Here is a 21,934-nt window from a genome sequence, read left to right as displayed (position 1 = left end):
CATGGATTCGTACAGTGCCACAATGATGTTTTTCTCTTAACAATTAGTATTTCATGAGGAGTTTTTGAGCACAGAGCTGATGTTTGTATGGAGCTGTCTGTCATAACCCTGAGATTTTACTTATGCCATGGGCAGCTCAGGGCCCAGCATTTTACACGATTGTTTCTCAATCGCATGTGCATCATTTCACATTTACCTACACTGAATTTCTTATATCGCCCAGTCAGCCTCATAATGTCCTTGTGTAGTTCTTCACAGTCTTATTATTACTGACCTGAGTAAATTAATATCACTGATGAACTTTGCTATTTCACTCCATTCCCCAGTAAGATATGAGTACACTGAAGAACACAAGTCCCAGCATTGACCCTTGCAGAACCCCACACCACCCAGCACCTCCCGCCATTGTGACAACCAGTCATTTATTCCTGCGCTTTGCATTTTATCTTCTAAGCAATTACTGAGCCATAACAGGGCTTTCCCTCTTGTTGCTATCACTGCTTAGTCTCCTTAAAAGCCTTTGTCAAGAGCCTTTTAGAAACCCAGTCTGATATGGAAATTAGATCACCCTTATCCACACTTTTGTTGACCCTTTCAGAGACCTCCAAGAGGTTTGTTTAAGGCAGGACTTTACAGCAGCAATGTTGACTCTTCCCAGACAGATTGCATTAATCCAGGTGTCCTTTAGTTCTAACCCAATTAGCATCTCTGTATTTGCACAGTACAGGCACAAGGTTTGCAAACCTCTAGTTCTCCAGAGTCTGTATTGAAGTTTAGCATCACATTTGCTACCCTCCACCCTAGAAGTGCCAATGTTTTAAATGGGAGGTTACATGCTGCTATTGGTAATTCAGCTGCTGCATCCTCTGGTGAGAACTCAAGGACACAGATGCTCACACACAGGTACAGGCTACCTGAATGCCATGGTAGTGAAAAAGGCTTATAATAAAAGCTAATGGTATAAGGAAATAGATGCATACCTACGTAACTGCAGACCTGTAAGCCAGTGCTATTAATTTAAGTAAGAAGCTACCTTAGTAATTAACTGTATGTGGCCATGACCCTCTTTGCAAATGTATGTGTCTGAAAGCACACACAGTATGGTACAGACAAAGCCCCACCAAGGTCTTTAACCCAAGGAACTGTTTGTCACTGTCATTCTCTGTATCTGCAGCCATCTTTTTTTTCTGTTTCATACTTTGCTGTAAATCCTCTGGCTCAAGGGTGGCCTTTTTTAATGCACATTTTTTACTTGCCACTAGCATATGGCAGGGGAGACCAGCTCTGAGTAGGGGTGTTTCAGCCACACCATCTAGGAACGTTCCCAGGAATGTCTGCAATTCAGTTACCTGCCCAAAGACAGGACTCCTACCCTTTGTCCTTCTAGGGCACAGTGCAGCTGTGCAGTGCACATGCTAGAACTGCAGTGCAGCTTCCATTCAGCTCATTTGCAGGGAGTGGGCAGGGAGCAAAGGAAAGCTGCACCTCCAACACCTGACTGAAGCAACTGTGCATGGACGTGCATCACTGCTCACACCCACCAGCCTGCCCCACAGGTGTAAGGTCTGTACACCCACAGGTAGGTATGCCATCCAAATGGCAATGTGGGGCTGTGGAGGAGAGAGAGAGGAAGAGGAGCATGAGGGTTGCATCTCCTTTGGATGTTTCACAGGTCTGACCGTGTTTGTTAGGTTCTTAGAAACTTCAGCTGCTAGAAACAGAATAAGCCAGTTATCACAAGGGAGGGATGAAAATGAATCAGTCTTTTTTAGTTGCAGAAAACTTCAGAACCATGCAGAAAGGTACCCTCCAGGCCTCAGAAACATAATTAAAATAAGCATAGTCCACTCTCATGCTTTTTGAAGGCCTCAAGTTTTGGATACTGGCAATACTGCACTGTAGACAAAAATCTGTGAATTCATAGCAACCAAAGATGTTACACTGCCAAAGGGGGAACTTCAGAGCTCCGCTTCCTGGGTTCCCACCCCTCTGCCCTTTTGTTCCAACAGTTACCTTCTCCTCCTCTCTTGCTTACTGGCCTCATATGGGATTGGACTGAACTGCGTGACTGCAGCACAGATTTTGTTCCATTAGATCAAGAAATATCACAAATGATAGTGATACGGTTTGAATGTATTTTTTTTTCCTCTTATGACAGGGATGCATTTATTTAGTATTAATTAGGTAATGCATGACTGATATACCACAGAAGAAATCAAATGTGATTTCAGTGCGTATATTTTAATGAATTTTCCCTATTGCTTCTAATTTGCATTTTCAACAGTTACAACAGCAGAAGAAAATGATGTCTTAAAGTTTTGTTTTAAAGATGTATTTTGTTAATCATCTATAAATTTTTACAGCATTACAGAGGGCTTCAGGTAGGGGGAAGAAGGAATTAATCTTTGCCAGAATGCAACCTTCCCTAATTTTTACTGTGAAGTTAAAATACCTTTACCTAAATAAGGAACTGCAAGATTAGTCAGTATTGCCCTAAAAACTCTGAAAGTAGGAAAAGTATAAAGATCAGCTGCATTAACCCAATATTTGTGAAGAAAATAAGTTATTTTTAACACTCAAATGACAGTTCCTCGCCCGTCATTCCCTTTCAGACCTGCTTTATGTGCCCTGTGAACTGAAAACAGATATGTCACCCCCAGTATTACCTCATTCCTCCTCCAACAACTGACCAATATACATCCCAAGGCTGTGCTGAACACGTAGAAAAAACCGACAAGAACAGATCCTGAGATTAGTGTGACATCCTTGGGAAAGCTCAAGGAAGTGTGACCGCGTAGCTGAACTTCTGCTTGTAGGGGGCTGCAAAACTGAGGATGTTTTTCTACATACATAGCCTGTGGACAAGAGGACTAGTGCCACTGTAGTCGGTGGGAACCGCAGACATTCAACACCTCTAACAACTGGGCCACATGCTTATGTGAGACCTTGTTATTATACAAAAAGGCTCTTATTTCTCATCTTTTTTTCTCTGCCACATAAGCTGACCTAGTTTACAATCTGCCTCTGTACAGATGCGTCCTCTTCCATGGGCAGAAAGAGGACAGAGCCATTGCCAACAAAGCGTGCCTGGAGTTAGGAAGGGGAAGAGACACAGGGCAGCTCAGGAGGGGGAGATAAAGAGAAGGAAATGAAAGACAAAGATGTTTGGAGGAGACAAGAGAGAAATAGGGAGAGAAGAGAGCAAAGCTGTATCTGTATCTGCTGCTCCTGCTTTGTCCAGGAGACAGAAGAGTTACTCAGAGTCTTTGCTTTGGGACTTTGTCAGTATATTGGAGCCTAGTTGCAGTGAGGCAGATTTTTTTATTGTTATGCAGTGAACCTTCAAATGGAGAATAATTCAAAGGGGATACCTCTTCCTGTTAGGAAGAAATTATTTCAGGCTGCTGTTTTACAGCCCAGCACACTGTTCTTGTTCTCTATGAATTCCCAAAGATGCTGAGAGCAGTGCAGAATAAAGGAAGGAAGGAAAATACTGTGATAATGATACTGGATATGCCAGGCACTTTTATAACATTTATAAAATGAAATGCAGTCCTGAAAGGTGATGCCTGATCTGGTAGCCTCCACACTGAATTTCACTCAGTATGAAAAATGAGTTTTGCTTGGGATGCAGATTTTTAAGTGTCTTAGATTAGCTGTCAGAAATTTTGTGATTAGATTCGTTTTCCTTTCCTTGTGGTTCTGGTTATTCCTCTGACTGCAGAATAACATGCAGATGAGCTGAATGAGGGAATGCACGGGCTTGCGGTAATGCGTGTGAGATGAAAATGGTACTTCTGTGTATTCTCTGTGCATTTATAAAACTAATGAATGCAGAGATCTGTCAGTCCGTTAGCAGAAGAGCTGTGGGAAGTTTGGAGGTCACATTCATAAATGCTTTATACTCAGTACGGGGATGAAATGTTGAGTATTACAGAGGCAGGGAGCTGCCGGTAGGGAACTGACTGGAGATCCCTGTTCTATTCCTGGCATTGCTGATGACCTGTGATGTGACTGAAGGCAAGTCACTTTCCCTTATTTGTCTATATGAGTTGATGAATTTTCAACAGGGACTGCCTTTTAGTGGGTGTTTGCAGAACATAACGGGACCTCAGATGTGATTAGGGAGTTCAAATACTAATGTAGTATGAACTTTAAAATTATTTTCTGAAGTTATTCAGCTGACTAGCAGGCTCATTTACACACATCTATTATGTGGTGGAATAGCTTGGCAAGATCTCTATCGGCAGCTAGCTACATGAGTAATCTCATTGACTTAAATGTGACTCCTTGAGAGAGTAATGTTTTACTACTGGCTCCATAAACTGTTTTAGTCATCATCAGCTTACAAACTACATGCGTAGCCCTGCCAGCACTTACCACACAGTGTAGTGTATTTTACTGCGAGCAATTCTGTCACAGGAGTAATACCCAGTAGTAACTGTTTGTGTAATCTACGCCCACGTGAAGTTACTCTGTTCTGCAGTTGCAAAGACAGCCTAATTTCACTGGCATTGTGTTCTCTTTGGTTCACAGAAACTGTTAGTTCCACTTCACAAGAAATCCAAAGAAGTATTCAGTACCTGTGATGTTGTAAGGAAGAAAATTTTTTCATTGCTGCCTGTGGGGAAACCGCTGCATAACTGACTCATGGCTCTCCCTCCTTCTTGTGGAATATGCAGTCATTGCAAATCTGGAGCTGTAAGGTTTCACTTAAAGCTCTTTACAGTCTTACTCCAGCTAATGTTTCTGCTTTGATTACTCCTGCCTTATCTTATTCTCTTTGTACCCTCCTCGACAATAGCCCCTGTTTCTTTCCCCTACTGTGGGCTTTGTGTCTCCTTTCAGTCTGTTCCTTTTCCTAAGCGCAGAAAAAAATCCCATTCAGTAGTATCCCTCTTTTATTCTACAAATCCCTCTTTCAAGTCTGCTCCATCAATAACACCAACATAAGGCAGTCCTGAAAGATGGCTTGCCCATGTCCAGCTTGCCTGATTGAGCCTGAACATCCTCAGGGGCAAGGAGCATATCTCTATATATTTTCTGAATTACTGCATGAATAGGAAGAGCCATATAAATATAGCACTACTTGTTACCACAGCGTTACATATTCAACATTTATATCAACTGCTGGGGCAAGATAATCACAGACTACAGTACTTCAACAATTATATACAGTTGCATATTGTTCCTCCAACTAAACAGGCATAGCAAAAAAGATTTAAAGAGCAATCATTATTTCAGAAATAGGGAACCTCTGTAACTCTTCTGTACAGTACTTGAATAGCATATTCGCACAAAGAGCATTTGTTTGTGTACTAAAGAGCTTGATCCAAAGCCCAATGGAGGCTCTTCCAATGCATTCAATGGGCTTTGGATTAAGTCCTTCCTGAGGAACAGATGCAGGGTTTTATTCACTACCACTAGAACAATAAAAATGACAAGACAAAGAATAAAGTTGTCTACAGAGAATAAAGCAGTGTTGTCCCACAGCAGCTTAAATACTCTATAGTTAAAAGAAAGTTCCTGTAGAGTTAGTAAAATTGTTGGTGTAGCTCATTCACAAAATAGACAGTTCAGAAATGTTTAAATATCTGCACATAAACACCCAAACACAGTGTATTTCACTGAGTATTCAACTTCTCAGTATTTGCAAGGGCTGAGTTATTAATGTAAGTACAAATTCCAGTTGTGCAAACAAAGATAAAGCAGAAATAGTTTCTTGCAATTAATCATCAAAACTGCAATGGAAGAGAGAGCTGGAAATGTTTTTATGCCATGGCTCTTAGATGGGTCTGAAGTGTTTACTGAGACCTCGACTAGATGCAGGCTTTCCTTTAGTAAGTTTATCTCATTCAACATAATGATTTCTTATCTGGCTGGTAGATGTTATCAAAATGTAAGCAATAATGAGTGTTGAGGAGCAGAGACATTTGCCCCTGCAGGAAAAACTGGGGCCAGAGCCACCCCAGGAAAATAGGTCTGACAAGGGAGATAAGCAACTGTGGGAGACACCAGAGACTGGACTGAAGTAAAAGTGGCAGCAAATGAGAAGCACAATTAGCAGAAACTAAGCCGGGTGGGAACTTGGGTCTTGTAGCAGAGACAAAATATGAAGGGAAGCTGATCAGAGGGTTTCGAGAGGTCTGGGTAGCTCTTGTAAAGAGATCTGTTGGGAAAGAGAGCATGAAAGCAGCACACAAAACAGGCTGTTTTTTTGAAACACCTGCATGGATTTATGTAGAGAGTAGAAATTGGGAAAGAAGCCTGGATTAGAAGAGGTTGCAGTCATAGCAAAAAAGACCCTCATGATGAATATGTGGAGAGACCGGTGGATTTTGAAAGAGCTAAGGGACTGGCAGAGTCTGGTGCAAGAAAGTGTGATAAGCAGAAAAGGACGTTACACATAACTTTTTATACCAGGAAAGAAAGAGGGAATCAAAAGCTGATAAATGATATCACACAAAACTATTTCTGTAACTATTAAAAATAATACCATTTAAATTTTACCTGCTCGCATTTAAATGTTCCTAACTTTTTCAGCCCACAAGTAGCAGCCTCAGAAACAAGTCAGTACTCCTAAATTCTGTACGTTTAATTACCAGGCAAATCCAACACAGTGCTTACTCCAGTTCCAAACATTAACTAAATGCAGAAAGGCACATTTTGTCATACCATCTTTTCCTGGAGGGTTGCCACAGGTGTGCTCTGACAATTATGGAGAAGAGAAATCCTTCCGTCTTTGCTTTTACTCGTACATGAGGAACCCTATCAGCTTCCGGGGACTTAAATCCCTACTACGTAGAAGAAGAACAGCAAGACACTCTTGCCGTACTCCTAATGTTTCCACCTTTATGTTGCCACAGCCTTAATGAGCAGTCCTGCAATTCTTGATACCTTTTAATCTTCTGAGTTTTACACATTGAAGTACAAATCTTCAGCAGTTAAGCTGCCTTCTCTACACATTTTACTTAGCCGTCCCTATATTCAAGGCTGGATGCTTGCTCCTTCCAGCACTATCCCAGTGGTGTTAAATGCCTCCAACTGGGATGTGTAATTTGCTGCAGGGTGGATGGCAATACTAGAAATGATTAAGTGAGAAAACCAAGCCTACCTGAAGGTCCTCAGAAAGTCAGAGACAAGTGGATAATTCTCAGGGAAGAAATTCTTTGTCTCATGACAAAGAATGTTTTTCTCCCCTCAAACAACAATCTCACAGTTCCCTAAAGATGTGTCTGTTTCTTGAATTAGAAAGGGAACAGGCCCAATGACTAAACCCGTGGCCAGCCTGAAGGGCTGGCTGTCCCTGCAGTAAGCTGAGGTCTTAGTTTCACAGCATTTTCCGATCATTAGAACTGAAATCAGGCAAAATGAAACTGTAATGAGATGATAAGACAAGCTGATTATAGGCCTGCTAATTAAAAATACACAGTATTCTGTATGGAAATCCAGCTCTGCGCTACGAAACTGCTGTGCATTTTAATGTCTTAACTCACATACTGTCGGAGCAGGTAATCTTACTTGTCTTTGGATATGAAGGTAGGTGGGCATGTTTTATGCAGGCACCACAGCTTGACAATCTTCTTACTTTGCTTTGACAGTTTCCATGCAGAGCCACAGAAATAAAATTACAATGCCAGAGGTTAAACATAATGTCTCTGAGCGCTTTGAATGACTGACGATCTTCTGGCTTCCCTGACCAATGTTGCCTGCCTCGGTCATGATATGAAGACATATTTGAGAGAAATTAGCAGAGACCATAACTGGATATGAACTCTTAGCTGTGTGCTGTGACATGCAGTACAATAACTCAGACTAATCCTCTCTGTTACCAAGCCCAGCTCTGCTGACTTCAGCACAAGGTGAGCTGTGGCCAGGACCAGGGATGGAGAGAATGACCTGGGAAAACTGGTGATGAGAGCTGGCAGGAACCAACTGGGGAAAGCATCATCTGCAGAAAATAAACTATTTTACTCCTTGAAGCAGGCTTGTAGCTTTCTTTGGATTTTTACTGCATACATGTCTCTGAATTTCAGCAGCACCCCTCCACGGCTGGTGTGGCAGCAAGATACACGTCCTAAACTGCCTGAAGGGTCAGGGAGGAGGGGATGTAAGGCCATGCAGGCTTACACTTCGAAAGATGACCAGGGATTTTTGCTGTCTGGCCTCACAAGCTTCAGAAACATGTACTGTGCAGAAAGAGCATCTCCCTTTTAAACTGCCCCAGAATGCTGAAAATATCAAAGCCGCTGTCATTTTGAGTTATCTGTAAATTTTTCGGCCACAATGCATTCATGGCAGCAGGGCAAGGCGGGGCATGAGGGGAAGGGGTTGTATCCTGGATCTGTTTGGATTTTTTTGTTGTTTTTAAGCAGCTGCCTAGTGAAATTAATTAATCTTTCCAGAGATTCCTGGACTCACATAGGTTCTTTGGTGATACAATCTTTCATAAAACCAATGAAAGAGCAAATTGAAGTCTATATCTCTGATAAAATATTCCAGCAAAATAGCAGCATACTTTTCACTGCAAGACAAATTCTTTCAGCCTACTGCTGATCCTTTTACAGTCATAGAAGTTGTACTGAAATTAGGAGTTCACCAAGATAATCTCCCAGCCTCCTGTACAGCAGTGTTGCAGAGAAGCCAAATAGTGTATACGTATGTCTTCTTCCTTGTTACCAGTCAGCAGTAATGATGGTGGAAAAAAACCCAGAAAAACAGCTGCAGTTTATGCTACTCCCACACACATATACGTTCTCCTTTTGAGCAAAAGCTGCAAGAAAGGCTCAGTAATAGAGTACATGGTATTCTGAACCTGCAGTCCAAAAAGAGCTGCAGGCCTAACAGGATGTGTTTTAAATGCAACAATGAAGAGGCAGTATTTTGCTATTTAGCAAAGAAAGAAGAAACATAAAAAACTCTAAGGTTATTCATAAACTTTCACTTGTTCAACAATAGGTCCAGCCTTGCTAGTTCTGAGCACATTACATGGAGTGGCTCTTTAGGAGGACCATATTTTTCTTTTCTTGTAAGGGAGAGTACTACTTTGCTTCATGACAAGGATCAAGTGTAACATTTGTTTACTGATCCATATCCTGTCTTCACTGGTTGTGAATGTCATTACCTATCAATTACCATTGACTTGAACCATACATCAAGAGCACAGTCTGGGCCTAGGGTAGCTTGTTGCTGCTTGTTAATAGTTTGTGGTCCACATCCCAGCTTGGAGTAAGTAGGCTGTTGAAAATAACACAGATGCAGATTTCTATTTCCTGACTTTTAATAATTGAGAATCTACTTTATCTTAAGATCATCAAAAAAATATTGCAACTAGGTCTGCATAGATTCTTTCAGAGTTAATCTAAAATTGCTGGTTTTCTTATATGAAAATAACGTTTCCCATTTGACTGTTTAGCGATAGAAAGGACAATTGTTTTGGGTTTGTCTCTTTCAGCAAATGCAAGCTCAGAAGAGTTTATATTCAGCTGATCCATATAGTCTTTGCCTCAAGCACCAGGCTTCTCCCTTCCACAAATTGTTAGCAAATTATTAAAGAAAATTTCAGCACTTCATCATTTGCTATAACTAAATTAATTTTCTTCCATGCTGGTAAGTATACTCTCATGGACTTTATTGACTTTCCTGTGCTAGCGTTTTGCTGATTCTGCTCACGCTGTGTCAGTGGCAGCACTGAGTCAGCCTCCCTCTTACAAAGTTCTGCCATTAAACCTCCTCCTTCAGCGGGGGGTCATTATTAAAAAAATGAGAACTCTTTTTCAAAACCAAGGAGAAAACAATGCTAAGTCAGATTTTGTTCTGTGTGGTGTTACACTCCCAAGCATTGGAAGTACTGTGTTATTAAAACAAATTGCATTCCACAGTCATTGAACCTTTTTTCCCCTCTTCCTTAAGTATGACCTTAGCTTAAGCCAGAGAAAGTTAGGGACTGATTAAACTCTAGCTCAGAGCTTTCCCAGCAGTCCTACAGGTCCTGCTTGCGATATGTGAGCTGCCACAAAGCGATACTACACTGAGCAGAACACTGATAGCAACCAGTGCAAAATGTCTGGAAATGCCTGTGCAAGTCCATGCTCCAGCTGCAGTCAGAATGATTTAAATATCTGATTTAACCATAACATGAAAGTTTCTTTTTGACGGCTTTGCATTATCAATTTGAACCTTACTCTTATTGTTTGTGTTGTAAATTATTTGCCTAAAGAAAGGTGGATTCTCACTGACTGATATGCCTGAGGACATATTGGTTTCCTGCTTTACATAGATTTAACCTTGAATTTGGTCATTGTTTTTAATAGCCAGGAGTATGAAATTCTGTGCTATACTGTCCATTCTAAATTGTTAACCACATATAGTCAGTTTCATATTTGTTGTTTATTAGCAGATCTGTTTTGTTTTGTTTTTTTTTTTTTAAACATCAGATTAATCCAGACCCTTTTGGATTTTATTAGCACTTAAATAAAACTGTGGGAAACCTGGATTTTGAGAAAATTATTAATGCTTTTTTTAAAATGATAAATGCAACTAGTAAATATGATTAGAAAAACCTAAGAAAAGGTTTTCAAAACATGTTTTGCATTTACATGTTCCTCATTAAAAAAAAGGTTTTTGCAGGTGCTGACCTTAGCTGATTATTCACTATGGCCTTTAAGATCTTAAAGCTAGCTAATCTGAGCTTTGCATACCAGTTTTTACTATTAGGCCAGAAGACTATTAGACCAGAAGAAGATATGAACTTGCTGCATTTTTATCTTTAAATGCTTCTCTAAACGAAAGAGTTAGTTATTGGGCTAAATTTAACTAACTGTAATTTAAGAAAAAATTCCTTTGCTTTTACAGCAGAAGTCTGGAATCTGCCTCATCAGTTTCATCTGAACCAGTTTTACTATTTTAATTTAATTTAAAGAAATGTAAAAGACTATAGGCATTAATATGGGCTAGGTATACCCAAGTTTGCATCTTTATTTAATAATACGTTTATAATAAAAAGTTGTTGGAGAGGCCTTTAGTTTTTAACATGGTTGTTTTTGTCTTTAGATATATGTGATTCATGCTCAGCAGTGTCAGCAACCCTGAAGATGAACATCTTGGCCCTGCAGGAATTGACTTGCCCATTCACTCCCTTTCCATTCCCACCACCTTATTGATGAATTCATTTGCTGCTGTTAAAAACACCTGGCTGCACACAATCACACCGAGAACAACAGAGAAAAAGGAATATCCCCATCACGCCTTTTCCAGCAATCTGGCATGTTTCCACATGCCACCCAGCCACACCAGGCTACCAGGTGAGGGCAACGCATCTCAGATGCTTGCCCTCCTCATGCTGACGAGCTGCTGGCGTGCAGGTTTCCAGCAGATGGAAGGAGGTGGGGTAGCAGTAACTACAGAGGGGCTTGAGAAGAGGAGAAGATGCAAGGGAAGACGTGTGGGGGATTGACTGATGGTGAGGAAAGATTGAGCATTGGTTTGACACCATCTTGCAGTGAGATGCCAGGATTATTTAACAAGATCTCCCAAGAGATGCACTTTTATTGAAGGTCCTCCTAATCCCAACTGTTGCACCAGGCTTTCAAATATTTAGGAGGAGACCCTGCAGTAGTCAAGCGAATGCAGTTTACACCAACAGGGTCTGCTGTGCAAACTACTCCCCCCATGGCAACCTCCTCGCAGCTGAAGGTGTGGCCCATCCCACCGAGCATGGGGTGCCATCAAGCATTATGTTTGAGTGCAGCACAGATCCCACAAGGACGTGGTGGGAGAAGACTTACCCCTGCACCCTCCTCAGCTTTAGGACTTTCACAGGAGCGCCGTCCCGGCAGATCCCTTGGCAGCATATCCAATCCTCCTGCCCCTACAAAACCAAAGACATTTTATTGCCTACGGGAGAATATGCATGGCTGAGAGGTTGCTTTGCTTTGCTTGGATCCATTTCTACCAGCCACGCTCTGTTGCCAGCCCGGTATTTCTTCAGCGTTGTTAAAGAAAGCAGAAAGGGTACAAAAACAATGACTGAAAAATATCTTTGCCAGCTGGAGACAGCTCTGCATGCTGTAGAGAGGCTGCCACGGCTGGGAGAAAATGCAGCAGGTGCTTAATGGGTTGACACAGCACGCCATGGCTCAGGAAGGACATACTCCATTTCAGCCCCTGCAGTGGCCATCCCTGTCCCTAGCATGGTGCCCAGTGCCAGAGGTGGGGCTGCCCTGGTCTCTGATGGTGTGGTGGGATGTCCTTGGCTGTCAGGTCCGGCCTTGCCACCCCCAGGGAGCCTCCCAGACACAGGTTGCTCTGTGCTTGCTTGTGTTGCTGTGCTGAAGGGCTGCCTGTGCTCACACCATCCCTGGGTTGAGCTCATCCCATCCTGGGGAGAAGCCAGAGGACATTTGAGCACTTCTGTGCATCCTGAAGGAAGGGTAACTAAGAGCATCTAGGACCCTAACTATGAGCATCTCATTAGCCAACACTGTCAGCCAGGCAGTAGTCACAACTGCTTATCGGGTGAGGTCGGGCTACAGGTGCAGCTTGCAGGGCATGGTGCTGGCAGCCTGTTTGTCCTGTCTGGAAGAAGAACCTCTGCACTTTTATTTCTACATCAAGCTTAAGCCTTGAAGAAGGTAAGAACATACCTGCTGATTTCACCTCCAGGGACAGTCTTGCTTAAGCATAGCTAGCCACAGACAGCCGTTTGATTGCTTTTGGAGTTTCCACAGCAATGGCAATAATTACAACAAATAATGGTGGATTAGAGTCAGATTAAATCAGTGAATATTTTCTAAACTGTGAAATTAAATTATAGGGGTTACACGTTCTCCTCTATAGAGGATAAGGATGTATAAGGATTTATATAACATCTCCAGTAGCACTGTTGAATGTACACAGTCACACTGAGAATACGTTGAATAATGTTCCTTGTGCTACCACAGCACTGTGTGCACCTACTAAATTTGAAATACAGCTCATGTAATAATACAGTTTGAAATGGCTCTGTAGTCCTTGGTCAATACAAGGACAGTTATTCGTGGCCTCTGCTGCTACTTCACTCTATAATCTTGAGTGCATCTCTTCAAACCACTACTGTTTTTGTATAGTCCGCAGTTGTGTTACGATTACTTATGCAAAAGGATCTGTACTTCAGAGATGCCCTTTGCTTATTTGTTGCTCCAGCAGACAGTGGCACATGCTAACAGTGCTAGCTTGAGCTGTAGTCTACCTATTGGTACATAGAGGCACTGACTATACATCTGTATCTTTCTTTCTAACAGTATTGGCAGGTGGGTTTTCCTGCTTTGGGAAGTTGGGACCTTTTTTCTTGTTGTGCTCTCAGCACTCTGGAATAGTCCACAAAGCCAGAGGTCTAATCCTCTGACTTTACCACAGGACTGATCCTTCCTTTGCATTCATCTGTGCTGGGGTTCCCCTAGAGCATTGCTGCTTGGAAGGTGGTGCTGCAGAAAAGACATCTAGTTTATTCTGTCCTGATTTCTTCCTTCTGCTGTTTTTTCTTCTTTCCAGCTCACTTTGATAGTTTTATTCATGCTAATCTCAAGCCAAAAGGACCTTCCTTGTTAGATGTCTGCAGAGCATTTTAGCATAGTGGGCCTCTGATTGTCTACTGATACCTATATGCTCTCCTGCTATTCAAATACAGATATAAAATAAAGCTGTGTGCCCTTTTTTACCATTTCACTAAAGCATCCCTTCATACTCAGGTCCGTGTGCATCTTTTTCTGCAGTATATTTGGAACTGCGAAGCCTGCAGCATGTTGTCCTTGTGTGGATGACTCTGTTTGCATCAGCAAGTAGCTGTGCAGTAGGAGTGGATCAGAGGATGGGAACAGTTGGTGCTGTCATCTCTAGATCCATATTATAAGTATTTCCAGGATTTAGTGTCAGACTGGATTTAGTCTGATTCCCTGGACTGAATGTTACCACAGTGTCAGAAGGAGTAGTACTTGATTTGAATATTTGTGTTTCCACTAGGTTTGAAAAGTATTTCATATGACCCTGCAGAAGAGTTTCTGGTTTGGTTTCCTCCAAAAGGACTCTTGCCTGCGACGCAACAGTCTCATCACATAGTGTGAATCACTCCACATCTGAATGAGTTGCAAGTCTGGTTGAGGAAAGAGGAAGGAGTTCACTAAAAACCATACTACTGTTCTTTGCTAAAGTGCTGATGTATATGCAGCCTATGCCCACCAAGAAAGGGCAGTCTGCTGACTAGGATGCTAAATGGAGTTGTGGGTTGCCTAATTTCGCACCTGTGACACAACTAGCATTCTGCATAGCCCATGGTAGGCACTGGTATTGACTTAAGGTGTCCACCTGTAAAGTGATATTCCCCATTGATGTGGCAACACATGAAAGATGAAGAAGAGAGCATTACAGCAGTAATACATGTACTTAACTAGGAAAAAAGTCACTAAAGTCCAAGGCCTAGAAATTAACACATATAAGAAAAGGATAGATTTCCCCCAAATCTCACAAACTTACAAATACCATAAGCCTGAATAGACTTCATCTCCACACTCTATATTTGATGACAGGCCATATCTGCCACCGCATGGACCTCTGACTTGATCTGCATGAAGGACATGGCAACTTTATAATCATCCTTGGATTGAAAAAAAAAATCCCAAGCATGTTCACATCCATGGACATGATGTAAGGCTGCACATAGTACCAGTTCATGCTGCCATTATCACAGCTAAAGTTTTATGTCTACCATCATCTGTACAGCAGTGATGAAGTAACTCAACCAGAACAGCTGCAGGGCAGCTCCATCAGCACTATTGGGGCTCAGCGGCTTTTCATCCATCTCTGTGCATGCTAGCTCCACTTCTGTGTAGCACTGTGCTGACTTATTTGTTTCCTTTTATTTGCTGTTGATTTCAACTGTGAATAGGGTTTGATGGATGACAGGAGTTTAACAATGAAGAGGACTGGACAATACAACAGGAATGAAGCTGAGCTAACAGTCTCTTTCCTTAAGAGATGTATCCATGCAGACTTAGGAGAGAAATCAAGGTGCAGGTAATAAGAAGGAATCAGGGCTCTCAGCTCAGCAGCATCAGCCAAGAGAGAAAGGAACGGATGTTGTCAAGACAGGAAGGATGAAATTTAAGTGTAAGAGGCAGATGCCCAGTTCCTGGTGATATAGTTGGCAGTGGAAGTGCAGAATATGGATGAAAAATAGAGGTACTGATGTAGGATCTGGAAAACTGCTGTGCATACCCACTCATTGCTCTTAACAAACAGGGGGAGACTTTAGCAGTTCATTCCTTAATCACAGTTCTTCGTGGTCAGCATTGTGACCGTGGGGGAAGCACCTCTGTGTTGGTCAGCAGTGACCTGGGGCAGTACATTCATCTCAGGGATGCTTGCTCCATCCATCTCAGTCTGTCAGCCCCTTTGGATTTCTGCTCTACTTCTATAGGATCTGGACAAAGAAAGGAATCTTTAAGGTGCAATTCAGCTACTGAAGTATGTGACCTTTCTACAGGGCCCCACAACTCCCTTAGAAAGTCCTTCACAAATGCAGAAATTACCCAGAAACTGCAGACTTAGGCTCTTAATTTTGCTATTTGTTTTAGCTACAGAGTGCTCTGTGTTTTCAGCATATAGACTCCATGGCTGTGTTGTTAAGCTGGTGGGAAACAACTCTGAGCCCTGTATTATACAACCATTAATTCTGGGGTAGGCTGTATCCATCTGAAACCTGACAGCCTACATCCTGTTGCAAAAGAAACTGGTGCAGTAAACGGGCAGGTTGTAGCATAAGAGGAGCTGAATCAGGGAACACCTTTAGGGCAAAGATTTGTCTCCTCAGAGGAAAAGGTAGATAAAGCACTTATGGGTATTCACCAGGAAAACTCCTTCAGTGACTGAATCATACTGAATCAAGCCTTCTTCATTTCTCACATGATAGTCATTTATACCTGCTATGAAAGGTTAAGACATAGTCAAATGTTCACTTGCATGGCAGCTGGAGCAGTTTAAGATTTATTATCCTTTTTCACTGAGACAGGTTGTTTGCGGGAGCAGTTTTAGTCCATTTCAGAGCCAAGCCAGGTTGCACACATGTGCCAAAAGGACATGTTACTACTCCCAGTTTGGCCCTCTCTGCTGGCTGGAGGGTGCTGCCATCTCAGATCTACTGGCTGGTCTGTTGCTCACCAGAGTGCATCCTGCCCTGTTCAGATTGGAAGGAAACAGGCCAGCTCCAACCACATAAATCCTGGATCATCTCTAAATGGGCCCATTTGGTCTTGAACAGGCCAAGGAGGCAATTTATTAGAGCAACTATTTTCACTTGACTTGAACCACAGGGATTCCTGCTGTTTCTCAGTCTGCTTTCTTTCAGCTACATATGACTTGTCATTAAAAACAAAAGCCGAACTACATCCTTGTGTTGCTATCTTGGCAGTGCCCAGCTGAGCCAGCAGACAGATGCCATGTTAAACTACAAAGCAGATTTTGTCACCAATTATTCCTGTGAATAATAACAGGTCATTCAGAAACATAAAATCCTCAAAGAAGAAGAGGGAGAGAAAAAAAAAGACACAGTCTAGGAAAAAAGACCTTTCAGCAAGAGTGCTGTTATGTTTATGTATTGAACCACTAAATGGCTTAGTGGCTTCATGGAGTTCAGATTGGGAGAGGTCACATATCAGCATGAAGAAAAAGGCATAACTTAAGTGGTGAAGAAAACCACTCATTTATCTGTTCTTTTGCACTTTTCTTTAATATACACTATGCTGAGGCATTGCATCCTTATTATATTTTGAAGGAAGGAATGAAACTTCCTTACCCTTTTAACCATGATTTGAGGGCTCACCTCTAAGAGTTAAGAAAATACTTTAGTCTCAATTTCCACAGAATCTTCAGTCTTAAAAAACACTATTATGGAGGCTGCTGAAAGTGCCACTTCTCTTGTGATGTGAATGTCTCTCTGACAGCAATTGTCTTAAGAGCACTAGCTCATTTAATGTGTTGTTCCGCATCTGATAGTGGTGTTATTCACTGGGGTGGGTGCACAGGTTATAGAGCTAATGGCACAATTATCTTTTGCTGATTTGCTTTTCTCTTCCAAATTTTTTTTTTTTTTTGCCCCCCAGTTTTCACAGTGTGAAGTATTTTGGACTTAAATACAAATAAGACAAAAATCTCCCTACTAGGGACCCTAGGGTTAGTACTAGGGAAGTCACACCTTCTTACACCCCATTAAGAAGGAGCCTTGGCTGGTGCTGTTCCTCAGAGGCTGCTGGTTGGATTGTGACCATGCCAGAAGCACTGTGCTGCATCTATACTAAGAACAGGTGTCAAAGGCTCAGTCTCCAAAATTCAGATGCACATTTTAGTTGCACATGTAGTCTGGTGCCATTTTGGGAAATGCCTAAACAGACTTACATTGGTGGTTGCAGATGGAGTAGTTAAAGCCATTTTAGATCTCCATCACTGAGATGGATTAGGTCTCCTCAGCTCAGTCAGGCTTTCAGGAGTGATTTAAACTAGCCCAGGCTAGGAATACCCTGACATAACTTTTGCATGGTTCAGTTGTGTGGGAGGTAATGGCAGCTTGGGAGAACAGCTGTATCTTCAGCCATTCAGTATCAAACTTTGTCCCTTATTTGTTTTAATGAAGAATTTCTACCTACCAACATAATTTATTTCTGGTGAACAGCAGTGATGAACTAATGTTGGTTCAGATTATGCATGCATTTTATCGCAGATTTAACCCTGTGGGCAAAACCCTTTCAATAGTTAGTTGTAGTAGCATAAAATATCTGCAAGTGTGCTATGAAGTTCACCATTTCTGCTGTGAAGCTAGCAAAAAGCCCTCAGAACTATAATCTACATATATTTTGCAATGAAACCTTAAGTATAGACCAGCCCTAAGGTTAAAGCTATTCTAAGAGAATGAGATTGCAGTGTTGCTTAGAAAATTGCTCCCAATCTCAGCAATCTTGTTCACAGTGAACAGCTTATGATAAAACTGAGAGAGAAACACTGAAGTTTTTGGACAAAAAAACGTCTGCAGGAAATAGCCTAAAACTCTGACATGAATTGGGTGGCATGAAGAAGGGAAAAACTGTGAATTTTGTTTCTCTTACTTGTAATAATTTGTTTTGGAATACATTCTCTTATTTGGAAATACCAGGTAAGAAGGGTGATGTTCTATCATTAAAAGAGCAGATAGCCTCCTAGCTTTGCCTAGAGTTAGTTGCTGTATGCGGTGGCAGTGCAGCCAAACAATTAATTCATTGATTTGCACAAGGGTTTAAAAATAGCAGAGAACTCCTTGAATGATATAAAGAAGGGAGGCACAAGTTACTCATGCAAATTCTTTTTAATCATGAAATCTTAAGCTCAATTGCAGAAAGAAAGCAGAAGGTAGCAGAAAGATTATCTGCTACTGATAACTATACTAGTAGAGAGAAGAGCCATCAGTTACACAAGCAGTGCTGAAAGTGCATGGCTGTAATGCTGTGAGGGAGACAAATAGCCCGTGGTGCTCATCTCACTGCATCCGCCTGGAGGATTTCTTGCCCCCAAGAAATGCATGTGTGTAAATACCAGAAAGATGAGTTCCTAACCCTCTCAGCAGAGGTAATAGAGGACTGCAACAGCTGTGTTCGATTTCCTTAACTGCAAAGTGAGACAGTTTATTTCCTGTCTTCATCACACTAATTTTGCCCACGCTGAAGCAGACAAGGCATATTTTTATGACCCGTGCTGTTACCTGGAGTTAGACCTGCAGCTGCATGTACCAACATGCATATGTGGAAGATGCTATGGATGCACCTGCAACAGTCAAAAGTGGTATAAATCCAGCTAAATCTAATTTCCTCTTTGGTGACTTTAAGCAGCAGGCAGGACATTCAGCATTAGTGGATACTACTGCTGAAGTAAATGACCACAGCTTTGCAGCGTACCTGGTAGAGAAGGGAAGAAGGCAATCTCAATTTTTTAGCAAACTATGCCTTTAGATGACTCTTCCAGTTATACTTTTCTGCTCTTCCCTGTAATGAACAACCAGTCTGGCTCAATAGGGTAAGTCCTCATATGTGTCAGATTGCATTACTGAGGAGGAGGAGGGACAATCATACTCTGCTGACATTTAGCTGTAGGTAATAGAGTGCATATAAGAGGACCTATCACTGTCAATTTTCCTCTCACCTCATTGTCTCCTTCAGGGGTCACATTCTGGATCTGGTTTGCATTTGGAGATCTGACAAAAATGGCAGGCTCACTGAAGGCGCAGTAGACATGATTGAACTGCACACATCTACCGTGGATTTAGGAATAAATAGGTGTAGTTTATACTGAGAAGCCTCCTTCCACACTGCTAAAAAAGCCATACTGCAAGATTTTCACAGTTAACCCAGGAGTTAAACAAATAAAACAAGAGGGTTTTACAGCATAAGACCCTAAAGAAGTATTTCAGTCCTTGACACGGCAACAGCAAGACCCCTGAGTAGTCTGAGAGTTGGCTTACCTGCCTGATTAGATTGTAGTTTTTAAGGGCCAAACTGCAGTGAGGCAGACCCAGCCCAAACTGCCTGGACTGGCCTAACATTTGATCTCCAGTTTTGCATACTTTTGAGTTAAGATTGTACTGTCACTTGCTTTGAAGAAATGTGCAATTTTTTTCTATCAGACTAATTTGTGTCAGCACTTTATTGCAAAACTAAAACTGCCAGTTTTGCTTGACAGAGGATGGTATTAATTAATGCCTTGTCACTATCTTCTGTTGTGGTAAAGAGTAATGTGCCATGTATGAAAGAACCCACCTCAAGCCTGCATTTGTACTAGACAGACTTGTTAGTGCAAATCCTGTAAATTCTGCAATGGCAGAGTCAAAGCTTGCTCTTCCCTAGACAGGCACATGAGAGTTGAAAGGTGCAGGTGAACTGGTGTTATCATGGCATAAGCCATGACACTGCTGGAAAGCCATGCAAGCCAGGAGAGTGGACCCTTTTGGGACAGATATTTGGTTCACCTGAAGTTAAGAGTAGATCTATTATCTGCAAGAAGAGATCCAGAGCACCGAACAGTGTTAGTAATTTTATAGTCAAATTAAAATCACTGCTTGATGTAAGGTTAATATAGTCTGACTTTTAACAAAAGGACATCAGAGATAAGATCCCAGTGTTTAAAGATGAAGACACCTGTCTTCACCTAAACTTAGCTGTGCTGCATGGTAATCAGTTTCAGTCATTTCAGAGGAGTACTTATAGAATAAGTTATTGCTCAATTAGAGAAGATGTAGCAGCCTCTGGCCTCTGTGGATAAGGTTGGCAATCTTAGAAAATGACATGTAATTAGGAAAAATTATAGTGTTTGCTTTCAAAGTACTATTTGTTTTCCCAAAAAAGCAAACTGAGAGGCAAACATAATATCCAGATATGGTATATTCTTTTCAGTTATTCACATATCACCTCCCTAGAATTAAAATAGGTAGTGAAATATTTCATTTCCCAGCCACAACATTCAAAAGAGGCATGACTTGCTGGTCAAAACTCCAGTGAAGTTTCTTGTCCAAGCCATATGCTTGAAAGAGTTCAATAAAGGATTGCTTGGATCTCTAATAGAGGAAGAGATCAAATGCTTTGAAAGCAAAGCCAAACTAAAAAGAAAATAAATTATGATTTTGGTGTCATGATATTGGGCTACATTTTGCACCTAAAAGGTTTAATATTAACAACACAAGTTAATGTGCAATGTCAAATGATGCCACATCCATCACTTCCTAGCCAATACTTAGGGCATTATGAGAAGTGTAACAAGCTGCATTTCATGAGTACTTTTTGAGTCCTGCTGCACAGAGATGGGCTAACTGGATATAACTTTCCAGGCTGTCCCGCACTTTGGGGACTTATGTAAAGACGGCATCCTGAAACATAAAACCTGAATTCTGCCTCAGAGGCCCACAAAACCTCCACATTAATAAACATGACAGGAGATTAAAGAGATGCTTTCTGTGCTTCCTAAATGAGCACAGGCCAGCCATGTATTCCCAAGGGGACAGGATCCTGGCTTTGTCCTCTCTCAGTTCTTCAAAGTCACAACATGTGCTCCTTAAAGAATGCCCTGCTGGTGCAATGCAAAAACTCTGTCTCTTGTGTCCGTGGTATGCTAAACATGGCCCTTCAAGGGTAGAACAAACAGCTACAGCACAATCCAAAGTCAATAAGAAAATGCTGGTTGACTTCTGCAGACTTGTGGAAATTATCAGCTCAGTTCTACTTGTTCTCTCTCAGCTGTTTTTCTGTCCCGTGATATGCATTGTCTAAATTTGAAATTAAAAACATTCCTGAGGCAATGTTTTTACACACTTGCATTCCACAGTGCGTCAAAGAACAGCTAAGGCTGATGCTTTGCCTTTGGTAGCTATGCTTGTATTCAAGTTTTAGGAGCCTCATGATTTTAGCTTACAGCACCCTCATTACCTGCTGGGGTAAAACTCATGTGCAAGGCAGTCCCATGATGTGATAGGTTTCCCTGCCTGATGAGGCGGTCCATCTGTGCAGGCTACACCAATGTGGAAGCTGATGCATGGACAATATGTATATGACCAGGGAATTTTTGCAGAGCTTGAGCCTTGAGCCTACCTGGGGATGTGCTAAAGCTGTGATAAACAAAACTGACCTCCTTTTAAAATGTAGCTTTTGTAGTGTACGTGCATGTCCCTTTATCTGTCCTATTTCTTTGATTACCTCCACTCCTCCTTAGCATGAACAGTGAGGAGTGTTGATTCAGTTAAGTGTCTTCCTAAGAGAATTAGCTACCCTGTTGAGAAAAAGCAGCATAGAACCTGTACCAGAGTACCAATAAACATTTTTCACAGCTCTCATCTTGACAATAAGCCCATAATACCAGTGGAATAGAGCATGAAGAAAGCATAAAATTACATCAG

The 21,934-nt window shown here is 41.7% G+C and overlaps 1 protein-coding gene across 5 annotated transcripts in view; it reads right to left on the bottom strand.

Annotated features, from left to right (window-relative positions):
* Positions 1-21,934, bottom strand: part of PALM2AKAP2 (PALM2 and AKAP2 fusion) — a 272,860-nt gene that overhangs the window by 101,404 nt on the left and 149,522 nt on the right. For all 5 annotated transcript variants that reach the window (XM_030003825.2, XM_030003827.2, XM_030003826.2 and 2 more), the window contains one exon: positions 11,787-11,869. In XM_030003825.2, coding sequence (XP_029859685.1) covers positions 11,787-11,869 — 83 coding nt within the window. The remainder of the gene's footprint in view (positions 1-11,786; positions 11,870-21,934) is intronic.

Source organism: Aquila chrysaetos, chromosome Z (genome assembly GCF_900496995.4).
Source record: "Aquila chrysaetos chrysaetos chromosome Z, bAquChr1.4, whole genome shotgun sequence".
Taxonomy (NCBI): Eukaryota; Metazoa; Chordata; class Aves; order Accipitriformes; family Accipitridae; genus Aquila; species Aquila chrysaetos.
The sequence above is the reverse complement of the archived record's forward strand: the minus strand, read 5'-3'. Positions and strand labels throughout refer to the sequence as shown.